Source organism: Adiantum capillus-veneris, chromosome 3, assembly GCF_014529385.1.
Source record: "Adiantum capillus-veneris isolate H3 chromosome 3, ASM1452938v2, whole genome shotgun sequence".
In the NCBI taxonomy this organism is placed as follows: domain Eukaryota; kingdom Viridiplantae; phylum Streptophyta; class Polypodiopsida; order Polypodiales; family Pteridaceae; genus Adiantum; species Adiantum capillus-veneris.
In genome coordinates, this window is record NC_140933.1 from 147472287 (window position 1) to 147499558 (window position 27272).

The window sequence follows — 27272 nt, forward strand, 5'->3', positions numbered from 1 at the left end:
CAGAGACTAGACTGTCCAGAGCCTATGCGGCATTGGGAGGGCTAGAGAGGATGTGTTCGCAGGTTCAGTTTCAAGAACCACGAACAAAGCTATGGCTCTTTGATACTTTGGTTGCTTCAGCTATGCTTTATGGGGTCCAAGTTTGGGGACCATATGTGAATCATGACAGTTGGAGGAACATGGAGAGACCCTTGGTATTTATGATATCCCGGATGATTAGAGCCAAGGCCTCCGTACCACATGCGATTATTCGAGCGGAGGTAGCCGCCCCTCCTATTGAGATTGAGGCTCATACTAGATCAGTGTCCTTTATGCACAGTCTATGGGATACACATAGAGGCAGATATACTAGATTGGCTCTTGAGTCTTCTAGACAGTTAGCGATGCAAGGAGATGCATCATGTTGGTATGCGCAGATGACCTCATGGTTTCACAGGCATGGTCTCAGCATGGATAGATTGCCTCCTTTTCAGTATTCCCTAGATGCACCCTCCCTGCCAGTCACACGGACGGAGATCACTAGACTCATTCGGCAGGATCTAATACAGTTGGACACCAGGAGGACATGGGTAGAGCCGATGCAGGAGTTGGGCACGAAGATGGATTTTTACAAAGAGCACCTTCTCCAACTTTCGGGAGATGGGTTTGTGACTCGTCCGAGCTATATGGACACTCATTTGTCTCATGGTCTGCGATGTGCTATTGGTTAGATTCGCACATCCTCACACCAGCTGGAGACTGAGACGGGTAGATTCAGAGGGATACCGCCGGAGTCTAGGATATGTCAATATGAGGTAGAGAGCCAAAGACAAAGCTACACTACATATGCCACTGCACTATGTATAATGAGATACGAGGGCGCTTCCATTGCTTATTCAGGGAGGGTTTTGGACCCCTAGATAGAGTCATGAGGTATCAGGATCAGAGATGCCTTGGCTTATATCTACTTGAGCTACACCGACATAGAGATAGTCTGTTGAGGAGACATGGAGCACGACAGTCGCAGAGACAGATCACAGACTTCTATGGATCGAGGGAGCCAAGACCAACCACCAGTACAGGGTTGGACCCGCATTCATACGAGAGGCACCCTCATTGATAGGGCGACTGACCTCGGGAGATCGAGACGACCACGACCGAGACACAGGAGCACACTCCATCGACGGAGACTCCAACAGAGGATCAGAGGCATTCTAGCACGACACCCAGATTGTCATTGAGGGCCTATTCTACATTTTCACATTTCACATTTCACACTCATTTTCAGTTTTCATTTTTACTTTCACTACTTTTTGTACTTGTACTTCAAACGTTGTATTAGATTCACCACTTTGTATCTGATGGTCTTATAGGTCATTTTGGCCTTTTGAAGACGTTAATATATCATTTCATTTCATTTCAATTCTCTCTCTCTCTCTCTCTCTCTCTCTCTCTCTCTCTCTCTCTCTCTCTCTCTCTCTCTCTCTCTCTCTCTCTCTCTCTCTCTCTCTCTCTCTCTCTCTCTCTCTCTCTCTCATGAAAAGCGCTCATCATGACGGTGCGAGACCTATGGGGCGACGCTCCGAATAGCGACGTGGAATTGTAATGGATCATATAGGCTAGATGTAGATGCCTTTGAAGACAGCTTTAGGGATAGAGACACACCAAATACCGGGACAACTTATGCCACATGTGAAGGGATATTTATGGGAAATAGCTGGTCGACCAGACAAGAGATCTTTGCGAGGTAGCCGGGGTTCAGGAGGAGTAGCAGTCTTATTTAAAGAGGAGCTGAAACCACTACTACAGATTATCAGGAAAGATGAACAAGGAAGGTATATCTGGGTGAGAATGAGAGCTGAGACAGGTAGATTTCTATATATAGCTATGTGCTACTTCCCTCCAAGTACATCAGTCTACTCCTCACCTAATGGGCAGTCCCCTTTCTCCATATTGAATAATGACATATGGGAGTTCTCTAGAGATGGAGACATCGTTCTCTTAGGAGACTTTAATGCCAGAACGGCCAACTCTCAAGCAATATTCTATGATACTTCTGAGGAAATGCTCAGAGAAGTGGATTTATCACAGGAGGGGCTTAGTAGAAACTCAAAAAATAAAGAACACACTGAATATGGGAGACATCTCATGGAAATGGCAACTACACATGGTTTGGCCATACTTAATGGTCTAGAGAATTTCCCTTTATCTGGGGGATTCACATGCTTCCCGCACAGACATGGGGCCAGTACAGTGGATTACGTCATGACTTCACCAAGCTTTATTTCTACTATCGAGGACTTTAAGGTGGGACCAAGACTGGTTGGGATTGCAGTGGATCATGCTCTCTTGACCTTATCAATCTCCTTCCAATACAATGCCTCTCAAGTACAAAGGAAGAAAACACACACAAGATATACTTTCACACTAGAAACTGATTCAGTCTATGTGGAAAAGATCTATAATAAGATGTGGGCAGCCGAGCCAGTATATATTGTAGAGGAGATTACTTCTCAGCTAACAGAGATACTACATGGAGCAGCACAAGAGGCATACCCACATACTCAGCCTGATCAGAAGAGAGGATCTGGGAACATGCCTAAAAACAGTTGGTACGACGAGGAATGCAGAGAGACGAGAACCCAGGTCCAAATAGAGCTTACACTTGGGATCATCACATATAAGCACTCTCGGATTGCTCTTCGGCGTATAGTACGTCGCAAGAAAAGGGCATTTTTCGCCAAACTGGAGAAGGATTTATATCAGCTATTCTTGAGTCAGGAGTCACATGAGGCCTGGCGTTTATTTCACGAGCACTCATCGCCTCCGACAATTACTTCGCCTGAGATTTGGGGTCAATATGTAACATCATTATATACGGTATCTGGACAGCCTCCATTACCAGATCCGCTAGAGCCATGCCCTGCTACTAGTACTTTCTTTACTAAGGAAATGGTGGAAAAAGCCATTGATAAGATGAAGACAAGAAGAGCATAAAATCATGAGGGTTTAGTAGCAGAACATCTGATCCATGCAAGGGATCTACTTTCAGAAGTCCTTGCTCGTCTGTTTAATTGGGTCATGTGTGAAGGATTACCTGAATCTTGGAAATTATCTACTATCGTACCTATTTTCAAGTCGAGGGATCCTATGATACCCGGGAACTACCGTACCATTATGGTGGGTCACACATTGACCCGACTGTACGCATCCATTCTGCAACAAAAATTGAGTAGATGAGCAGAGAATGAGGGTATAAGGGCAACAGGACAAGCTGGATTCAGGAGTGGTTATTCCACTTTAGATCATATTCTTACACTCAGAGCCATTATTGAGGAGGGAAGAGCAAGCTGGAGAAGCATGTATTGTTGCTTTGTGGATTTTCGGAAAGCTTTTGATACAGTACCAACTTCCAAGGGCCAGATTGATGCGCAGAATGCAAGAGTTAGGAGTCCCCAAAGAGATTATATGGGGGATCATGGCCTTATACGGGTCAATAATTGGTTATGTACGTACTCCAGAAGAGAATTCCGACATTGTTCATTCCACCGTTGGAGTAAAGCAGGGATGCCCACTGTCCCCTACTTTATTTGGTATGTATATAGATGGGGTATCAGATTATATTGATAGAGGGTGACAGAGGTGCTCAACTTGCAGGGTCATGCATCCCTTTGTTGTTGTATGCAGATGATATTGTATTGATAGTAGAATCACCAGATGGAATGCAGAGGCAGTTAGATGCATTACATAAATTCGCGGAGGACAGCGGACTGTCGGTAAATTTGGGTAAAACCAAAGTTCTGGTGTTTAACACCACACCGCAGTAGGTTAGGAGATCGGCACCTACATTTGCATATGGTCAGGATACAATAGAGTACACAGATGCATACACATACATTGGTGTGGTATTTACAGGACCGAAGTTTACTCTTAAGAAAGCAGCGGATGCTAGATTGTCCACAACCTCTGCGGCCTTGGGAGGGTTGGAGAGGATGTGTTCACAAGTGCAGTTTCAGGAACCACGAACAAAACTTTGGCTCTTTGATACTGTGGTGGCTTCGGCTATGCTTTATGGGGTCCAGATTTGGGGACCATCTGTGGATCAGGATAATTGGAAGTCAATGGAGAGACCTTTGGTATCTATGATTTCGCAAATGGTTAGAGCCAAGGCCTCCGTACCACACGTGATTACCCGAGCGGAACTAGCTACCCCTCCGATAGAAATTGAAGCTCTTACCAAATCAGTGTCCTTTATACATGGTTTATGGGATACAAATAATTGCCGATATACTAGATTGGCCCTCGAATCCTCTCGACAATTAGCAATGAAAGGAGATACATCATGCTGGTATGCGCAACTGTCCTCGTGGTTTCAGAGACACGAGTTCAATATGGAAAGATTACCCCCCTCCCAATACTCTCTTGAGGCTCCATCACTGGCAATCACACGAACGGAGATTAATAAAATCATCCGCCAGGATCTTATAGAGTTGGACACTAAGAGGACATGGGTAGAGCCTACACAAGAATTGGGCACGAAGATGGCCGACTACAAAGAAAACTTCCTACAGCTATCTGAAGATGGTTTTGTGATTCGCCCGAGCTACATGGATACCCACCTGTCTCATGGTTTGAGATGTGCTATTGGTCAGATTCGTACATCCTCACACCAGCTGGAAATTGAATTTGGCAGATTTAGGGGAATCCCACCTGAGAGCAGAATTTGCAAGTTATGCGGAATGGAGCCGGAGACAGAATTACACTACATATGTCATTGCACCGTATACTATGAAATACGTGGGCGTTTCCATTGCCTATTTAAAGAAGGCTTTGGAGCTCTAGATAGAGTCACGTAATACCAAGATCAAAGGTGCTTAGGCCTGTACCTACTGGAACTACATCGGCACAGCCGCACAGGGATAATCTAATGAGAAGACAAAGAGCACTACAACCTCAAAGGCAAATCACAGATTTCTTCGGATCGAGAGAAGCAGGAATGGAAGGAGAAGCAAGAGGCCAGCAGCGAGCACAAAGGAGTACCCACATTCATACCAAAGGTACCCTCATTGACAGGGCGATTGAGCTTAGGAAATCGAGACAACCACGACCAACATGCAGAAGCACACTTCACCGGAGGAGACTACAACAAAGGATTAGAAGCATTCTAGCCAGACACCCAAAATGCTCCTAAGAAGTTTATCTAATACTTTGGACTTAGTTTTTCGCATTTAATTTCACACTTTCACGCTTTTCAAACATTGTAACAAATTCACCACTTTTGTATCAGTTTGGTCTCATAGGTCACTCTGGCCTTTTGAAGACGTTAATATAACATTTCATTTCATTTCATCTCTCTCTCTCTCTCTCTCTCTCTCTCTCTCTCTCTCTCTCTCTCTCTCTCTCTCTCTCTCTCTCTCTCTCTCTCTCTTTTGGATGATGACATATGGGAGTTCTCTAGGGACGGTAACATTATCATCCTCGGGGACTTCAATGCTAGGACTACCCATCACCAAGCAGTGTTTTATGATACTTCAAAGGAGATGCTAAGAGAGATAGATGTGGCAGAAACGGACCTTTCCAGACTATCACACGATATGGAATATACTGAGTATGGGCGACACCTGATAGACATGGGCACCGCACATGGATTGGCCATCTTGAACGGCCTACAGAGATTTCCTGCTGCGGGAGGCTTTACATGCTTCCCACACAGACATGGAGCCAGCACGGTGGACTATGTCATGGCACAACCGAATCTCATCTCTAGTATCGAGGATCTCACAGTTGGGCCCAGACCGATCGGGGTGGCAGTGGATCATGCTCTGGTGTCAATGACCATCTCCTTCCATTTCAGTGCAGCACACAGGCCACGAGTAGCAGTCCCTACTCGCTACACATTCACAAGGGAGACCGACTCTGTATACATGGACGGAATCTACAGACGCCTATGCACTGAGGACCCGGGGCGACCTCTGGAGGAGCTAACTACTATACTGAAACAGACATCACATGAGGCAGCAGAGCTGAAGCATACCCACACACCCAGCCTGAGCTGAGCCACCCATTTGGGAGCATGCCTCAAAACAGCTGGTACGATGAGGAGTGCCGCAAGACTAGAGCCAGACTTCAGAAGGAGGTGTTGTTGGGGGACGTCACTCACAGACAGTCACAGATGGACTTCCGACGCCTGGTGCGGCGGAAGAAGAGGGCTTTTTTGGCTAGACTCGAGCAAGATCTATATCAACTATTCTTGAGTCAAGACTCACGTGAGGCGTGGCGACTCTTTCATGAGCAGTCCCCCCCCCCCCCCCCCCCCGCTATTTCCTCCACAAAGACCTGGGGTCAGTACGCATCATCTTTGTACACAGTACCTGGACAGCCGCCCCTCCCCAACCCCCTCGACCCATGCCCACATACATGTGTCTTTTTCACTACTGAGATGGTGAAGAAAGCCATTGACAGGATGAAGACTGGGAGAGCATATGATCATGAGGGACTAGTAGCTGAGCATTTCATGCATGCCAAAGACCTACTAGCAGAGCTTCTAGCAGAGCTTCTAGCAGTTATGTTTAACCGTGCCATGTGTGAGGGCCTACCGGACACTTGGAGCCTATCTACAATCGTAGCTATCATCAAATCAGGAGACCCCATGGAGCTTGGGAATTATCACACTATTATGATTGGGCACACACTGGCACGGTTGTATGCATCCATTCTTGAGCAACAGCTGAGTAGATGGGCAGAGAGGGAAGGAATACGTGCAACTGGGCAAGCAGGATTCAGGAGAGGCTTCTCTACTCTTGACCATATCCTAACACTCAGGGCCATCATCGAGGAAGGCAGATCTCATGGGAGACGGATCTATTGTAGCTTTGTGGACTTCCGCAAAGCTTTCGACACGGTACCCAAAGCTAGACTGATGCGCAGATTACAAGAAATGGGAGTACCCACAGAACTCATTTGGGGGATCATGGCATTGTACAGATCAGTAGTCGGGCATGTACGCACCCCGGAGGGACTTTCTACACCGGTTCACTCCACTATTGGGGTGAAGCAAGGCTGCCCGCTCTCTCCCACTCTTTTCGGTATGTATGTGGATGAGATTTCTGACTACATTGACAGCGATGGAGATAAAGGTGCTCAGTTGGCAGGGACATGGATTCCACTTTTGTTATATGCTGATGACATAGTGTTGATCTCCGAATCCCCGGAGGGAATGCAACGTCAATTGGATGCTCTGCATACATTTGCCCACGAAAGTGGTTTGTCTGTCAACCTGGGTAAAACCAAGGTTATGGTGTTTAATACCACCCCACAGTGGATCAGGAGGTCAGCACCTACACTCACATACGGCCAGGAGACTGTGGAGTACACAGACGCTTACACTTACCTTGGAGTGGTTTTTAGCAGACCTACATTCTCACTCAGAAGAGCAGCAGAAACCAGACTGACTAGAGCCCACGCAACATTGGGTAGATTAGAGAGGATGTGTTCGCAGGTTCAGTTTCAGGAGGGCCGGACGAAGCTTTGGCTCTTTGACACCTTGGTGGCTTCAGCATTGCTCTATGGAACCGAGATATGGGGACCTTCACTGGATCACCACGGGAGGACGGGTCGCTCAGATGGATGGGGGAACATGGAGAAACCTCTCGTCTCTATGATCTCGCGGCTCATTAGAGCCAAGGCATCAATACCACAGGCCATTATCCGAGCAGAGCTAGCGGCCCCCCCACTTGTGGTGGAGGCGCTCACCATATCAATCTCCTTCATAAACCGCACATGGGCACTTCCTAGAGACAGATATGCTCGCATAGCACTTGAATCCTCTCGACACTTAGCCATACAAGGAGATGCAACATGCTGGTATGGGGAGATGACATCATGGTTTCAAGCACATGGGTTCAGTATAGACCGGCTGCCACCATTCCATTACTCATTGGATGCACCATCTCTTACCCTTACACAGTCAGAAATCACCAAGCTCATACGCCAAGACCTGACCCAGCTAGACACCAGAAGGACATGGATACAACCAGCACAGGAATTGGGCACGAAGATGGCTTTTTACAAAGACCATCTTCTCCAGCTTACGGAAGATCGTTTTGTGGCGAGACCCAGATACATGGATACCCACTTGTCTCATGGGATACGATGTGCTATTGGCCAGTTACACACATCTTCTCACCAGTTGCGGATTGAGACGAGGAGATACAACGGAGTACCAACAGAGGACAGGACATGCCCCTTGTGTAACATGGAACCTGAGACAGAGCTACACTATACATGTCGCTGCCCCGTCTACTACGAGATACGAGGCCGCTTCCATTGCTTGTTCAGAGAAGGTTTTGGACCACTCTCAAGAGTCATGGGATACGAAGATCAGAGATGTCTCGGTTTGTTCTTGCTCGAGCTGCGCAGACACAGAGATAGCCTGATGAATGGCGAGGCTAGCCAGTCTCAAAGACGGATCACAGACTTCTTCAGAGCAGACACGGGACAGCCGCAAGAGCCACTCCTACAGCAGAGCTCCCCCTCGTCTCACACCAGAGACACACTGATTGACCAAGCGATTGAACTGGGGAAATCTAGGCGCCCGCGACTGCGAAGAACTAAACAGCATCGACAGAGGCTACGACAGATAATTCGGAGCACGCTGGCCAGGCATGCACGACGCCCGGTCAGACTACTAACCATGGAGGAAATTGATGAGATTCGCCAACGACCGATGCTAGATCTCTTGTGATTCAACTATCCCAACAAGCCGTCCATTTTTTTTTGCTTAGTCTTTTGCTTGGTTCACTTAGGACCCCATAGTATATATCTATGTTTTGTACTGTTGTTAGGTTATCTTGTTACTCTGACTTTGTATCAGATCCACCACTTTGTAACTTTCGGGTCTCATAGGTCATTATGGCCTTTTGAAGACGTTAATATAACATTTCATTTCATCTCTCTCTCTCTCTCTCTCTCTCTCTCTCTCTCTCTCTCTCTCTCTCTCTCTCTCTCTCTCTCTCTCTCTCTCTGTGTGTGTGTGTGTGTGTGTGTGTGTGTGTGTGTGTGTGTGTGTGTGTGTGTGTGTGTGTGTCTGCTTCCGCATTGTGGACTTTGACAACTTTATCTACTCCTATGTCCCTCACGTGAAGTTTGTTTGTAAATCTCACCAAATAACGTAAGTCTCTCATAGTATTTCCAGGTTTTGGGCGTAGCCCTCCTTCTATTTTTGCTCGTTTCTCTCAGTTTAAGAGTCTGTTTTGAATTATGATAGGAGAGGTTAGAGCTTCCCTAAACAAGAATTATAATAGAAGGAGACATTAGAGCTTCCCTAAACGAACCTGACGAGCTTATCAAAAGTAGAAACCGCCTTGCTAAAACTAGGTCAACTGTCAAGAATCGTTTTTTTTTTCAAAGCATCCAATGGTGGGTTTGAAACCATAGATAAGTTCTATTGAGTCTTGCCTACCTTCGCAATAAGTTTGATCCGTTTGAAGCACTTTCACTCAATAAAATGCACAATTTTTGCTTGCAGCTGCTGGACTAGTTTTGGTGATTGACACTCACTAGAGATTGTGACTAAACTTTATGAGGACTTGACAACCTCTCGTAGCCTCTAAGCGCTACTTGGGTCAACTGGTTCTCGCTATTATTGCAACAAGATAGAGGTAGGTTGGAGGACCCCTTAACAAACATCTACTTTGCAATTTAAAAGTTTGATGCTTATGTGGACAGATAGAGGTAGGTTGGAGGACCCCTTAACAAACATCTACTTTGCAATTTAAAAGTTTGATGCTTATGTGGACAGATACGTCACATTTGCTAGCCTAGATACCTTTATTCCTATGTGTACCTGATTTCCATATTGATCAAGAGGCATCACGTAGCTTGCAACCTGCACTACTTTGTTTCAAGTGTAATTACATATATGCATGGTCAAGGTTCACATATACTCTACTCTTATAAAATCAATAATAAATACATTTAATTTGATTAAAACGGTCTGTATAATTGATTATGTGACCTCGTGTTCCATAAGTTTCCAGTGTTCATGGACACATTCTATACTTTGCAACTTCTTTCTTACCGACCATTCAAATCAGTCTCGTGACACTAATGAAATTTTCCATTTTAGTAAAAAAAAGAAACTGGGCTGAACAAAAGGGTTGAAAGTCTGGAAGTTCCCAGTAATGTGAGCTTAGATCAAAAGTCACTTTGAGCTTCGGAAAAAAAGAGAGAGAGAGAGAGAGAGAGAGAGATGGCCTTGCCAACTAAAAACATCGTGAAATGTTAGTGCAAGAAGAAGGATGAATAGCATCTTACCTGGACTGGGAAACTGTTGATCAACAGATAATTGCAACATTGCAAAAGCAATGACACTCTTGGAACCAATAATTGCCAAAACCTCTTTGCACCCTCGGTCATTGCGTTGGCAGCAACTGGCATGCCACCCAAAAACCAGGTTTGCTCTTGACCCCTTGGCATCAAAGACAAAGAGACCTTCTTGGCCAGTGTACCTAAATTGTCCAGATAAAGACTTGCAGAATCACAAAAGTATCGTGATTATCAAAGTTTGAACGACTTCAAGAATCCACAGCACATACCATCTTCCATTCCTTTAAAAGCATCGTCAAGGTGAAAGTTGACGCACAGTAGTAATCTTCTGAACAAAGAACTCCAAGTAGCAGCATCACCTTGAGCTTTTGGAAGCATAGCCAAACAACGTGCAAATTTCTGCACTGAAACAGCTTCAAATTTTGCACTGCACCAATTTTATGCAAAATTTCTTAATGCAAGGCTGAAAACACCTAATATCAGATCCACCCACTTACCTGGGAAACAGCAGGCCCTATATCTGGTTCCATTATCTTTGCCACAAGAAGTGTTTCAACCTAAAGACAGTTAATTGAAAGAACTTAGTTGAAGGAATAAGGACCAAGGTAATGAAAATACTTGCAAGACACCACCCTACAAATCGATAACAACACAAACGTTTGGTAATTAAAAGGAAATTAAGTAGTTCAAAATGCCCATGAACTTTAAAATGTAAAGTTAAAACACAAAATTTTGTCAAACTGGGTATTTTAAAGGCGTGATTGACCAACTAATTGTTACAGTGTTTTTCCCTACAGAGAATTTTGCTGCAGCTGGAAGTTTGAGTTTTCAAAATTTGTTGTCAATCGAAACCTCTTTCTGAAATTCTTGCAACATTTCAACTTCAAGTACCCCTGAGAAATATTTTTACTTGGAACTCCCACTTATAAGCACACTATCCAAAAACCTACTTGCTTCAGCTACCTTGTGAACAAAGAATTAGCCATCCACAACCAACCTTCAATTTTCCCTCAAAGCGTTACAAAGCACGCAATCCACTTGCTCAAGCTGATTGTTGCACAAGCGGCTTCAATGCATGGTCATGAACAACACCTGCTCAACTAAGATGCAGAAAAAGGCAAATTCAACAGTTGAAGCCAAAGAGCAAGGCCAGAAGAGAACCAAGCATCAATGAGCTCAACCGACACCAAAAATGAGGGCCTTGGCCCCTCCACAGAAGGCGTTGACTTCAAACACTATGAATTGATAAGAACTACACCTTTGAAACACCTTTGCACAGAGAAAAGAGGGGAAGAGGTCCCCTCTCACACAGATTGGCCTTGGACTAGGCGCCTGGTGGAAACTAACTTCGTAAGGTGGTTGATTCGAGGTGAGCTAACCGGAATTCCATCAATCCAATAATCTTCCGGTCTTTCGGGAGGTAATTCATCACGAAGAGTTAGTAAAACAATCTTGGTTTCCTACGACGTTAAAATTCTCTCCTTCTTCTTCTTATTCCTCTCTCTCTTGAGATACTACATGGAGCAGCACAAGAGGCATACCCACATACTCAACCTGATCAGAAGAGAGGATCTGGGCACATGCCTCAAAACAGTTGGTATGACGAGGAATGCAGAGAGACAAGAACCCAGATCCAGAAAGAGCTTCCACTTGGGATCATCACATATAAGCAGTCTCGGATTGCTCTTCGGCATATAGTACGTCGCAAGAAAAGGGCATTTTTAGCCAAACTGGAGAAGGATTTATATCAGCTCTTCTTGAGTCAGGATTCACATGACGCCTGGCGCTTATTTCACGAGCACTCACCGCCTCCGACGATTACTTCTCCTGAGATTTGGGGTCAATATGTAACATCATTATATATGGTATCTGGACAGCCTCCATTACCAGATCCGCTAGAGCCATGCCCTGCTACTAGTACTTTCTTTACTAAGGAAATGGTGGAAAAAGCCATTGATAAGATGAAGACAAGAAGAGCATATGATCATGATGGTTTAGTAGCAGAACATCTGATCCATGCCAGGGATCTACTTTCAGAAGTCCTTGCTCGTCTGTTTAATCGGGTCATGTGTGAAGGATTACCTTAATCTTGGAAATTATCCACTATCGTACCTATTTTCAAGTCAGGGGATCCTATGAAACCCGGGAACTATCGTACCATTATGGTAGGTCACACATTGACCCGACTGTACGCATCCATTCTTGAACAAAAATTGAGTAGATGGGCAGAGAATGAGGGCATAAGGGCAACAGGACAAGCTGGATTCAGGAGGGGTTATTCCACTTTAGATCATATTCTTACGCTCAAAGCCACTATTGAGGAAGGAAGAGCAAGCGGGAGAAGGATGTATGGTTGCTTTGTGGATTTTCGGAAAGCTTTTGATACAGTACCAAGGGCCAGATTGATGAGCAGGCTGCAAGAGTTAGGGGTCCCCAAAGAGATTATTTGGGGGATCATGGTCTTATACGGGTCAGTAACTGGTTATGTACGTACTCCAGAAAGGGATTCCGACATTGTTCATTCCACCGTTGGAGTAAAGCACGGATGCCCACTGTCCCCTACTTTATTTGGTATGTACATAGATGAGGTATCAGATTACATTGATAGAGAGGGTGACAAAGGTGCTCAACTTGCAGGGTCATGGATCCCTTTGTTGTTGTATGCAGATGATATTGTATTGATAGCAGAATCACCAGAAGGAATGCAAAGGCAGCTAGATGCATTACATACATTCGCGAGGATAGTGGACTGTCGGTAAACTTGGCGTTTACCAGATCAGACTCAAGAGAGGCATGGCAATTCTTTCAAGAGCACTCCCCTCCCCCAGTCATTACTTCTGCTAATGTGTGGGGCCAGTATGCCTCATCGTTATATACGGTTCCTGGACAAGACCCCCTTCTAGATCCTACAGAGCCATGCCCACCTACCAGCACCTTCTTTACCACTGAGATGATAAAGAGAGCCATTGACAGGATGAGGACTAGCAAGGCATAGAATTTATAGATGCTAGAGATATGTTGGTAGAGGTTCTTGCAGTGTTGTTCAATCGTGTCATGTGTGAGGGGTTACTTGAGACTTGGAGGTTGTCTACTATTGTGCCTATCTTCAAAGCAGATGATCCTACAGAGCCTAGGAATTACCGCACTATTATGGTTGGGCACACATTGGCACAGTTGTATGCATCTATTCTTGAGCAGCAGTTGAGTAATTGGCCAGAGGGTGAGAGTGTACGAGCAAAGGGCCAAGCCTGTTTCAAGAGGGGTTTCTCAACTCTTGATCATATTCTGACACTCAGAGCCATCATTGAGGAGGGCAGGTCACATGGGAGACGGATTTATTGTAGCTTTCTGGATTTCCACACAGCATTTGACATGGTACTGAGACCTCGATTGATGTGCAGACTGCAGGAGATGGGGGTGCCCATAGTGTTGATTTGGGGGATTATGGCTCTATACAGATCAATGATGGGACATGTACACACTCCGGAGGGGATATCTGATTTTAGTTCACTCCACCATACGGTTGCCCAATGTCTCCTACTCTATTTGGTACGTATGTTGATGAGGTGTTTGATTACATTGACAGAGAGGGTGATAGAGGTGCCCAGCTAGCAGGGACATGGATCCTATTGTTGTTATATGTTGATGATATTGTGTTGATCTCTGACTCACCAAAGGGTATGCAACGACAGTTGGATGCATTACACAGTTTTGCAGAGGATAGTGGATTGTTTATAAACCTTGGTAAAACCAAGCTTTTCGTGTTTAACCACACCACAGTGGATCAAGAGATCAGCACCGACTTCCACGTATGGTCAGGAGAATGTAGACAATACAGATGCATACACTTACCTTGGGGTTGTCTTCACTGGGCCGAGGTTTTCTTTGGGGAGAGCAGCAGAGACTAGACTGACTAGAGCTTTTGTGGCCTTGGGAGGCTTGGAGAGGATGTGTTCGCAGGTTCAGTTCCAAGAACCTCGGACAAAGTTATGGCTCTTTGATACTTTAGTAGCCTCAACTATGTTGTATGGGGTGCAGATATGGGGACCTTCTATAGGCCAAATGGTTGGAGACGTATGGAGAGGCCCTTGGTATCTATGATCTCTCAACTGATCAAAGCCAAGGCCTCCGTACCCCACGCTATCATTCGAGCACAGCTAGCTGCCCCTCCTATGGAGATTGAGGCGCTTACCAGATCAGTCTCCTTTGTGCACAGCTTGTGGGATACTACTATAGACAGATATGCTAGACTGGCCCTTGAGTCTTCCAAACAGTTAGCTCTTAGAGGACAACACTTCATGCTGGTATGCACAGATGACATCATGGTTTCAGACGCATGGCTTCACCATGGACAGGCTGCCCCCTTTCCAGTACTCTCTTCAGGCACCCTCGATGTCTCTTACACGGGTGGAGATTACCAGACTCATTCGTCACGACCTGATCCAACTGGATACCAGGAGGACATGGATAGAGCCGCCACAGGATTTGGGTACGAAGATGGCTTTCTATAGAGAGCATCTTCTCCACCTCACTAAGGATGGGTTTGTGATTCGACCCAGCTACATGGACATGTCTCATGGTTTGCGGTGTGCCATTGGTCAGATACGCACATCCTCACATCAGCTGGAGATTGAGACTAGTAGATTCAGAGGGATACCAGCAAACATCAAGATATGCCGCTTATGCCAGCTAGAGCCATAGACGGAGCTACATTACATATGTCATTGCACAGTGTATGATGAGATACAGGGCCATTTCCATTGCTTATTCAGAGAGGGTTTCGGTCCTTCCTCTAGGATCATGAGTTATGAGGATAAGAGATGTCTTGGGCTATATCTACTTGAGTTACACAGATATAGAGACACTTTACTGGGGAGAGATAGAAAGAGACAGTCCCAGAGACAGATTACAAATTTCTTTTTACTAGATATGGGACATCCAAAGAAGCAACCACACTACAAAGCACTCATTCAGCCACTACCAACACTCTCATCGACCGAGCACTGGAGCTACGGAGATCGAGACGACCACGATTAAGGAGAGGGGCTACACAGCATCGACGGAGACTACAGTAGAGGATTCGAGCCATACTCTCTCGACATCCAGAGTGCAGATGAGGATAGATTCTAGTAGTAGTATCTTTGTTCTAGTTCTTTTGTACCCAGACATGGTATTAGATTCACCATTTTGTAACAGATTGGTCTCATAGGTCATTTTGGCCTTTTGAAGAAGTTAATATAACATTTCATTTCATTCACTCTCTCTCTCTCTCTCTCTCTCTCTCTCTCTCTCTCTCTCTCTCTCTCTCTCTCTCTCTCTCTCTCTCTCTCTCTCTCTCTACACATCCAACTTGGCCGCCCCATGGATGTGAGGATCTTCACATCGTAGGCAAGGTCTACATCCGAGGCTACGAGGGATCATTGAGCGACATCGAGCATGGCCCCCCTTGAGTTCACCATGGAGGACATTGAGGCCATATTGCAGAGGCCCATGAGAGAGTTCATAAGATGATCACCATTCTCTACTTTCTCCATTGTGCACCTCATTAGCCCTCATGTGATCGTACCCCTCCATAAATATTTTGAGTTGATGTATTATGTGATGAGGATGTTGATGATGATGAGGATGTAGGTTAGGCTTACATACCTACCCACTTTAAACACCCACATTTATTTGTATCTTTATGTTCCCAAGACATTGTACTAGATTCACACATGGATGTAACCTTTTGATCTCATAGGTCATTCTGGCCTTTGAAGACGTTAATATAATATTTCATTTCATCTATCTATCTATCTATATCTATCGATTTATCTATATATATATATATATATATATATATATATATATATATATATATATATATATATATATATATATATATATATATATATGGAAAGAGAGAGAGAGAGCGCCCTATGACAGAAGATCACAGCTCTAGAGACATAGTGTGCCTGTCTCAAAGCAAGGTGGCCGCACGAGATGAAAAATCGACAAACTAAAGAAGTTTGAGAACACGAGCTCCTGGACCAAGCTTGAAGAAGGAGAAATTTAGCCATCCATGGCAAAAGAGCAAAATACCATTGAGGCGCAAGTACTCACCATCCAAGCGGAGGCGGAGAAAGAAGGCCAGGGAGACCTCTTCATGGGTAGAGGTGCTCACTCGCACCTAGAAGCAAGTCGACCAATGGATTCAAGTGGCCAAAAAAGGTAAACATGAAACACCCACTTCCACTTCTATCATCATGACAATTGAGGAAGAGCAAAGGAGGAAAACATGTGCTCAACATCTACAAGTCACGGGTGTCATTGTGGACGAGAAAGTGAAAAGCTTCTATGCACGTATGGGAATCATGGAGCCAAAACACACCGAAGTAGGGAGAGTGGGCAAGAAAGGAGGAGATAATGGCGGCACTTTCTAGGAACGTGCTACAATCGTTTGTTTCCCTGCCATAGAAGAGAGGAAGAACTTCCTCAAAAAGAGGCCTACACTAAACCAAACCGGGATTTCCTTGGGAGATGATTTTACATTGTCTCAACTAGCACACATGAAAGAATGCATATCCGAAATCCTCGCTACCAAAGAGAAGGAAAAACTCGCCTTCTATAGAGGAGACAAATTGCAGGTACTTGACGCACCGCATGATAGTGTGCAACCTATGGAATCAACCTAAAGCTTGCGGTATAAAATTACAACGGCTCGTTGCGATTGGATGTCGGAGCCTTCGAGGATATCCTTACAAAGAGAGATGTCATTTTCTATTTAGAAACGCATCAGAGCCCACGTCCGTGGAAGATCCGGTCTGAATGCGACTTCGTTTATCTGTTTTGTGATCTTAAACGGGCCATAATATCTGTTGGAAAGTTTGACACCTTTCCCTTTCTGATTGGCTTGTTTCTTAAGTCTCACTTTATCAAACTACAGCAAAACAAATTGTCCTTTAGCTAGCTTGAGATCACAACGATGTCTATCTGTTGCTTTCTTAAGCTTTTCTTGAGATCTAAGGATAATGCGTTTCACTTGCGTGTAAGCGGCATCCACGTCTCAAACAAATTCATCAACAGCGAACATCTTATCCTTAATGAGAAGGATTGGTGGAAGATGTGGTTTGCCATAAATATCCTCGAAAGAAGCTTTTCCAGTAGAGGAATGTACAATGTTATTATAGGCAAATTCTGTGAGAGGTAGATACTTCTCCCAATCTCGTTGGTTATCTCAGACATAGCACTTTAAAATGTCTAGGACTGTAGAATTAGTGATTTCGCTTTGTCCATTTGTCAGAGGATAATAAGCTGAAGAAAAATTTAGCTTCGTTCCTAGGTTCGTAATAGGTGCTCGCCAGAAATTCCCGGTCATTCCCGGTCATTCGTGGGTCGCGATCACTAACAATCGTTTTGGGCTTGCCATGATACTTAAAAATCTGGGCCATGTAATCAACTTTAATGGTCTTTCTTATTCGAATGAAATGAGCTTGCTTACTAAATCTGACTACAATTGTCCAAATTGCATCATTTCCGATGTGAGTTCGTGGCAAATCCATTATAAAATCCATAGCAATACATTGGGACTGAAATAGACCCGAGTTTTATGGCGATCGCAGTTAGCTTTTTGGCATGCTACACATTCTCGAACATATTCATCTATGTCAGCTCGTAGTGTTGGCCAATAAGAATATCTTTCTAAGGCTTGTGTTGTGGACATTATGACTCCGTGTCCTACGTAAGGAGAAGAATGGGCCTCATCCATCACCTTTGTTCTTATTGGTGCTGCCACACAGAGTCTGGTGAAAATAAAAATAACCATCTTTAATAAAGTAGAGAAAAATTTCAATACCAATTTGTAGCTGATGCCAAATTTCAGCTAAGTCGGAGTCGTCAAGATACATCTCGTGTATAGATTCCAACTCTTGATAACGTATGTCACAGGACAGGCACCACGTGTCAATAAAAAAGAACAGACTGAACATACTTATAGCACTTCAATAACAACTAATTGAGAGAGAGAGAGAGAGAGAGAGAGAGAGAGAGAGAGAGAGAGAGAGAGACGACACGCGACACGGAGTGGCGGAATTCCACCCCAAAGAGTATTGGCCCCAAACCTTGGCGCCCCTTTCGGTATTTCTTTATATTGCATCAACACAGTACAAGCCGGTACTCCAAACTCTGCACCTTCTCCAGGAAGCATGCCAGAGAATGAGCCCTAGCCTCATATTTAAAGGCCCTTGCCTTGAAAAGGAGTTATAGTAAAAAACCTTTAAAACTCAAAAGCTTCTGGTCCAAAAAGCAATGCCAAAAGCTGCCACCGTAATTTACGAAAATCTATACAGCCTACCACGTCATCAACCAACGCAAAACGCGGAATTCCGTAGAGCTTGCCACGTCATCATGACAACGCAATTTTCGGAAATCTCCTTGCTGCCCTTAGGGTTAGGGTTAAGGTTTCTACAGTTTTAGGGTTTTTGGCAATAGAATTAGGATTTGTAGGTTTTAGGAATAGGGTTTCCAAAATTAACGTTTTAGCAGTTAGGGTTTCTAGTAGAAATTAGGGTTAGGGTATTTACTCTCAGGCAGCCACGTCATCACTTTGTGACAGTTAAGGGCCACATCTGTAAGTTGGCTCCATTCTTTAGGCTTTGACACGTCAGCAGTTTGTTACATCTCCCCTTTTTGAAAGAGAGGATTAGTCCGCGATTACAGCATATCTGCAAAACAACTCAAGTTAGCTCAAAAATTTCCGAGAGACAATCAGTTTGCTCTTTTTATTAAGGAGTTAGCTTCTCCTCTCTGCTCTTTTGATCAAGGAGTTAGCTTCTCCTTTCGTCCAGATCGGAACTCTTGATAGTCCGGCATAGTAAAATTAGCCATCACACCCAGACCGTACTGATCTTCCACGGGTGTCTTGATGCACTAAAATTACATACCAAGGCAATCTCATCCAATTAGGAATATTCAGTAATTGACACATCACAATGCAACACAAATGCTCCAGATTTTCACGAGACTCTCGAGAACTTGTTCGTTGTTGCCGAGAGTTGTGGTTAGTGGCCAGAGATTCTTCTGTGGTAAACTCTAGCTTTCCCTTCATCAGTTTGTAGCCGACCGCGGCATCGTCCATAAGTTCTTGCATGGTAGAGACTCGCTTGGATAGACAATATTCCTGCAATGGTGATGGTAGTCCAATGGTGTAGCGCTCGCATTGGTCCTCCAAGAGAATGAACTTAAAGAAGGACAGCGGAAGGTCCACGTCGAGAAACCTTTGGTTATAGTCGTCCATGGTTTCGGTGGCAAGCATTTTCAAGTTGCCCCACTCTGCCAAAATCTGGACTTCAAACATCGAAGTCATGTAGCTACGTGCAAAAACTGTCTTGAGAGCTTGCCAGGTCCTTGGAGCATGCGGTTTTGTCGCGATTGAACTCCACCATCGCATAGCATTATCTTTAAGAAATCCCGCTGCTCGAGAAATCTTAGATTCTTCTGTATAGTTCCCCAAAGCATAGATGTTGTCGAATTGCTACAGGAACTGCAATGCTTTCTTGCGATCTTTCACCCCGGAAAAAGTTAAAAATTTGACTGTCGTGCCAGCATCTTTGAAATCTTTGGGTTGGTTAGGCGCATGTCTCGGGTATGGATAATAAGGGTATCCATATGGGCTCCAAACATTGTAGTCTGGTGGCGGGGGTGGTGAAGGTAGGGGCAATGGCGGTGGCAAAGGCGGTTGCGCTGGATCAGGGTCAGATGGCTGCACCATATTCCTGAGACTCCCCCGATCGGAACATATGGCTGAGAAGGTTGCCGGTTGGAAGCTCTCGTACTTTCTGGTGCCGGAGGAGGAGGTACCACCTGGGGCATCAGAGGGGGTAACATGTAGTTCAAAAATTGTTGAAAACTTTGCAACATCGGAAGATTCTGCTGAGGATGCCACGAAGCTCGTTGAGCAGAAACTGCAAATATTCTATTGAATCCATGAATTACAAGTATTGGGTTCTTGATTGGCTTATGCCCTATAAGACACTGCGGTGAAGACGGGAGCACGCCCGATCTTCTGGCACATCACCCACAGAGGGTCTGAGAAGACTCATATGAAACGCATTGTGAATCTTCCAACTGTCAGGCAATTTCATTGATTATGTCGCACACTTGATAAGGCCCATAGTAACGCATGTTGAGCTTTGGAAACAGTCTTTCCTTGCCCTTCATCTTCTTTAACCTTGCCTTTTCAAAGCGTAAAAGCACCCAATCACCAAGTGAATATACCACTTCACGACGGTGACGATCAGCTGCTTTCTTTTGCTGTGCCTGAGTCCTTTCTAAGGCCACTTTGACCTTCTTGTACATTTCATCCATGTCCTGAACATAATTATCTGCTTCAAATATCTTGTCCTTTGCATGCAGTATGGGAGGAACTTTCTTGCCACCTTCAACTATCTCAAAGGGTGCCTTGCCAGTTGATGAATGCACTGTATTATTGTATGCATACTCCACCAATGGCAATTACTGCTCCCACTTCTCTTTATGCTCTGACACATAGCACTTCAGCAGATCTAGGACAGTAGAATTTGCCTCTTCTGACTGCCCATCTGTTTGAGGATGAAATGACGAAGAGAATTTGAGCGTTGTGCCCATATTCTCAAACAAGCCTCTCCAGAACAAACTTGTCATGCGTGGATCACGGCCGCTAACAATCGACTGTGGCATGCCATGATACTTGAAAATATTGCTCATAAACAAGCGTGCCATCTGATCTGGCTTTATCTTCTTCCTGACAGGAATAAAATGAGCCTGTTTGCTGAATCTGCAAATAATAGTCCAAATACCATCGTTTCCTGTCTGCGTTCTCGGAAGATCAAAGATAAAATCCATAGCAATACTTTCCCATGGTTTATCTGGAATAGGTAGTGGTTGCAATAACCCTGGTGCCTTTTGCCTGTCAAACTTGACCTTTTGGCATATTAGGCATTCTCGCACAAAGGCATCCACATCCCTTCTCAATGTAGGCCAATAGAAGAATGTCTCAACCGCTTTAACTATAGCATCGATACCACGATGCCCTGCATACGGTGGGACATGACTCTCTTCCATAACTTTGCGTCGCAATGGCTTTGTGACACACAATCTGCCATGCATCATCATGAACCCGTCTTTAAGAAGATAGTGTTCATGACGTTGTCCATCCATTAGCTGCTCAAAGACCCTTGCAAAATCTTCATCATTTGCATACTGTTCTCTCATATCATCAAGTTCATGATGATAAGGAATTGACACAGCTGAAATTTGTGGCTTCCTTGACAAGGCATCAGCCACAACGTTCTTCTTGCCTTCCACATGCACAATCTGAAAATGGAACATGGACAACATATTTGCCCATCGCATATGCTTCTCAGATAACTTTGTCTGTGTCAAGAAGTACCGCAAGGTCTGATGGTCCATTTGGACAACAAAGTCTGCACCTAGCAAGTAGTGTTTCCAACTTAAGAGCGCATGAATCACAGCCAATAACTCTTTCTCATAGACCTGCGTGGTCATCTCTGGCCCTTGCAAAATTATGCTCTCATAGGCTACTACCCTGCCATCTTGCATTAGCACTGCACCAATGCTACTACCGCAGGCATCACACTGGACCACAAATGACTTCCTAAGATCTGGCAACACAATGACTGGATCTGAAGTCATCTTTTCTTTTAAGAGATTAAAAGCTGAAATCTCTTTCTGTGTCCATCTAAAGGTGACTGCCTTCTTTTGAAGAGCATGTAAAGGTGAAGCAATCTCAGCGAAATTTCGGATAAACCTTCTGTAATAGGAGCATAGTCCCAAAAAGCTTCGGACATCATGCACCGTCTTCAAATTTGGCCATGACTTGATCGCTTCAACTTTTGCAGGATCCATTCTGACACCATCCTTTGAGACAATGTGTCCCAGAAAGGGAATCTCTTCTAGAAAAAACTCGCTTTTCTTTGCATTGATGAGCAACCTATGACTGCGTAGCTCTTTGAACACAATGGCCAAGTGATGCCTATGCTCCTCTTCATTCTTTGAGTAGACTATCATGCCATCAAAGAATGTACCAACAAAATGCTGGTGTGGACAGAAAATTATGTCCATCATCCTATTGAACGTAGCAGGAGCATTTGTAAGACCAGAGGGCATCACTAAAAATTCGTAAAGGCCAAACGTTGTTCTAAAAGCAGTCTTGTGCACATCCTCTGATCTAATGCGGATCTGATGGTACCCACTCTTTAGATCTATCCTGCTAAACATAGCTGCTCCTTCTAATTTAACCATAATATCATCAATTCTAGGTATAGGGAACCTATTCTTGATGGTATTCTTGTTCAGTGCACCGTAGTCGATGCACATACGCCATTAGCCATCCTTTTTCTGCACCAACAACACTGGAGAACAGAATGGAGATGAATTGGGCTCAATCAGCCCCTTTTCTAACAGCTCCTGTACTTGGCCCATGATCTCTTTCTACTGAGCCGCACTAACCCTGTACGGAGGCTTATTTGGTGGGCTACTGCCTGGCACCAAATCTATCGCATGGTCCTCGGGTCTCTCTGGCGGTCATTGAGACGGTAACGAATCAGAAAAACAGTCACTATACTGTTGTAAAAACATTGACCTTTCTTTATCTAGCACAGATAAATTTGATTCATCACAATCTGACACTTCACGTGCAAAAACCAAGTACGCAAAAAGATGCTTTTTCATTACAGAAGTAATAGCAGAAGCTGATACAGTGGGAATAGACTCCCCTTTAAGCTTTACATCCAGAATGTGAGTCTTTCCTCTGCTCTATACAGTGATCTTTTTGTTGTAGGCATCCATGATTCCCTATACACGAAACAACCAAGGAATACCTAACAACACATCACATCCGTCCAGTGGCATGATGTAAAATTCTTCAGCATCTACATAGGACAGGATATGTAGACACAACTTTCCAATGATGGGTGTCACAGCCTCTGTATGGCCAGGACATGCCAAACCTGCCTCTGCTGTATACCCCATCTCTTCAGGTCTGATTCCCAACTTTGAAGCCAATTCTGGGGAAATGAAGTTGGCTTTGGCACCTGGATCAAAGAAGATCAGCACTGTTTGATCCCTGACCTTTCCCCATGCTCTACAAAGCTCACTTGCATCTGAATTTGGCTTGTCGCCCACCATATCTGGCACTAGACCAGCCATGGGCTTCTTTCCTTTCTTGACTTCCTTGTCATCAGAATCAGCTGCCCTTTTCTTTGTAGGACAATTGTAAGCAATGTGGCCAAGCTGCTCACATATAAAGCATTTGTTCTCTGTCCTCAGGACCTTCTTTTGCTCTTCTGACTTGCGAGGAAAACGTCTTTTCCATTTCTTTGCTGGTCCTTTTTCTGATTCAGCCGTAGCTTTATCTTTCCCTGCGTTGGCCGACTCCTGAGTCCCTTTAGGAGCCTCATTGGGGACGTGCTTCTTGGCTGAATTTTTCTTGCCTGATCCTGCCTTGACGCCAGTGTTAAATTCACAATCTTCTCCCTTGAGCAAACCATTGCCAGTGTTTGCTACCTCGATGAGCTGCGTCAAAGTAGTGACTTTTGTCTTCGTGCAATATTTTCTCAATCCTTTGGGTAGCCCACAACAGTATTTTCCACTCTGTTCTGTCAATGGCACAAACCTATAGGAAGTTACTAGAAGTAGAGCTTTCCAAAACTTCCGATTGTAATCATCCAGATTTCTGCAAGTGGCAGCATTTAGCTGGTGCCATTCTGTCATGACATCTGCTTCAAAGTCATCAGATAACCATGCTGCTGCAAAAATCTGCTTGAAGTAAATCCATGTGGACGGAGCTTGCCCTTGAAGTAATAAAGTTGTCCACCATTGTCCCGCATTCCCTGTCAAGAAAGTGGCTGCCTTGCGGACCTTTGAAGCCTCTGTAAAGTTTCCCCCTGCATAGGCCTTGTCAAACTGCTGGAGGAATGAGAGAGCCTTCTTCCTGTCATCAAACCCTGTAAAGGTCGTGAAAGTCACACCTTTGCCACCTTCTTTGTACGGAGTTGGCCTCTCCAACGGCGTTAAATTGTCATATGGAAGTGACTGAAACATGGGAACACTATTAGGGTTCATCTGTGTTCCTTGGCCGCTATTAACTTGACCTGGAAATGCCATATTTGGCTGCTGATTTGTAATTCCAGCCATACCAAAATTTGTCTGTGGCATCCCAAATTGGCCCTGAGTGCTTTGAAATCCTGGTTGCATACCCATAACACTGTACATGGGGTTAGGCATCATCTTTGAGCTCCCCCAAACACTGTTCCTGGCGTGTAAAACTGATTTCCAGGTGCATGACCAGCCATGCTCTCGAATACGGATCCACCTCCAAAATAGCCAGGGTGTACTGAAGGTGGTGGGAAGACTTGTTGCATAGCATGTAAGTTGCTTCCCTGCCCATTAGAACCAGCTATAGGCTGCTGAAAGGTGGCGGGCTGAACTGGAACAGCTTGAAAGACTGGCATCTCAGCCACCTGTTCTTGCACCTTAGGCATAGGTTGTGGAGACTGCATGTTCTCCGTCAAGTGTACAGGTGTTTCCATTGACTGTGCGGTAAGAATCACTTGTGCTCGAGCCTTAACAGGCTTTTGAATATGATCCAGTGACCCAACTTGCTGCGACGGAACAGGAGGTTGCAGAAAGGCTAAAAACCTTGGGTTCTGCATTACTTGTGTGAAAATAGCCACAGCAGTAGCCAACTGGGTCCTGAATATATCGTCATCTGTCTGTGGTGGTCTTGAGGACTCACCCACTTCATGTGTCTGTTGACCCTGTGAAGAGGCTCACTTCTATGGGAAAAAGTGATTTAATCCCGTCGATGGAACCATGAAACCGGCCTGTTCAATCCAAAAAGGGCGGTAGACTTTACTCAAACCTTGATTTAGCTTTCACCCATTATTAGTCGTCTATTATACCTGCGCTACAGTGACACAAGAGAGGGGAATGGGATACAGATGCTAGAATGCACCTGTATGAGAAGACCGACACCAGATTGGCCCCTAACTTAGGCGCCCCTTTCGGTATTTCTTTCTTGTTCAAAAGAGGGAATAAACGCTGTGGATCCCTACTAGCTGCCCCGCACAAACTTGGCTGAATTTCAACTGTTCCGGCTTGATTTTGGCAACATAACTGTACTAGGACCGTTCACAGTCAGTATTCCCACGCATTGACTGACCTTCCCGACGCATACGGACACTTTACAAAACCTGGCGAAAATCTGCAGCACGCTGAATTCTCTGTTTTCAGCCCCGAAAATGCGCCAGATCACCTGTACAATGGTCCCCTTGCGTCCCCGAACCTCCTGGGGGTATTAGGGTCCGTTTAGGGCCAAAACCCTAAACCTGCAAAAATACACAGCAGGCTGTAATTCACTGTTTCGGGCTCCGTTTCGAGTGCCGGTCGCATCCGTAGCAAGTACTCGAGCTCCCGCACCTGTAGGGCTACTTGCCCTTTGAATCGGACGAGATTTCTAGCGTGAAACCTCTCCGAATTCACCTGTACCTGCGGGGGGATTAGCCGCTAGCTAATCCAGTACCTGTGCAAGAGGCTCTTGCCTCGGCAATCGCGCATGAACCCACACAACTGTACATTGGTCAAATGAAGAGCCCACTAGAGGGGCATAACATACTGCCAAAGGGGAGAGAGAGGGCAGTGCGTAGCGTGCAGGGCATCACTCCTGGCACCGCACTGTGCATAAGAGGGAAAGCAAGCACTCCATAGCTCTTAACCTGTGACAAAATCTGAAAATGAGGCTCTCCCCCTCCTAAATTCAGCGCCACTTCTTGTTGCATGAGGCAAGTGCACCAGAAGGTGCCACTTGGCACATTTACAAGCATTTTCCCGTTTCGGGGTTGCCGCCTAAAAATCTCCCAACCGGCTGCCCAGTTGACTTCACGGCAGAGTAAGAAAATGTTCCCTTTGTCATTCCGGAGGTAATGACGTCAACACATTTTCAGGTCCCAAAATAGCAGTTCCCTAAATTTTAGAAGATGCTGCCATTGTATCTTTCTAGGTCATCCGACCCACTTTGTACACTGCGGCCACATCCAGAACTGAAATGTAGCCTCTGTAGCAAAGGATTCCACTTTGGCTAGTCAATGACCCCACTTGGCTAACCATAGTCCTTGTCCAACCTTAGTGCTCTCTTGCCCTCAGGCCTGGACTCCCTCTGGAAAGTTCCACACTAGCTATGCAATGCAGGGCAGTTAGATTTCCCGAGGGGTGTTTCCAAAAACTGAAAGTAAATAGATAATAAGAAAGAAATCAACAAAAAGGATAGATAGTAGTCACACGCTGGTGACAGGCACCACGTGCCAATAGAAAAGAACAGACTGAATAGACTTTTAGTACTTCAATAACAATTGAACTGAGAGAGAGAGAGAGAGAGAGAGAGACGACATGCGACACGAAGTGGCGGAATTCCACCCCAAAGAGTATTGGCCCCAAACCTTGGCGCCCCCTTCGGTATTTCTTTATATTGCATCAACAAAGTACAAGCCGGTACTCCAGACTCTGCACCTTCTCCAGGAAGCATGCCAGAGAATGAGCCCTAGCCTCATATTTAAAGGCCCTTGGCCTGAAAAGCAGTTACAGTAAAAAGCCTTTAAAACTCAAAAGCTTCTGGTCCAAAAGCAATGCCAAAAGCTGCCAACGTAATTTACGGAAATCCATACAGCCTGCCACGTCATCAGTCAACGCAAAATACGGAATTCCGTACAGCTTGCCACGTCATCATGACAGCGCAATTTTCGAAAATCTCCCTGCTACCCTTAGGGTTAGGTTTAAGGTTTCTGCAGTTTTAGGGTTTTTGGCAGCAGAATTAGGGTTTCCAAAATTAAGGTTTGCAAGCTTTAGGGTTAGGGTTTCCAGAATTGGGGTTTTGGTAGTTAGGGTTTCTGGAAAAAATTAGGGTTAGGGTTTCTGCTCTCGAGCAGCCACGTCCT

General features: G+C 45.0%; 1 protein-coding gene across 3 annotated transcripts in view; it reads right to left on the reverse strand.

Moving 5' to 3' along the window:
- Positions 1 to 27272, reverse strand: part of LOC147461891 (proline-, glutamic acid/leucine-rich protein) — a 93657-nt gene that overhangs the window by 17217 nt on the left and 49168 nt on the right. For all 3 annotated transcript variants that reach the window (XM_086509357.1, XM_086509355.1, XM_086509356.1), the window contains exons 6-8: positions 10803 to 10862; positions 10575 to 10704; positions 10294 to 10487 (exon numbers count right to left, since the gene is read on the reverse strand). In XM_086509357.1, coding sequence (XP_086365483.1) covers positions 10294 to 10487; positions 10575 to 10704; positions 10803 to 10862 — 384 coding nt within the window. The remainder of the gene's footprint in view (positions 1 to 10293; positions 10488 to 10574; positions 10705 to 10802; positions 10863 to 27272) is intronic.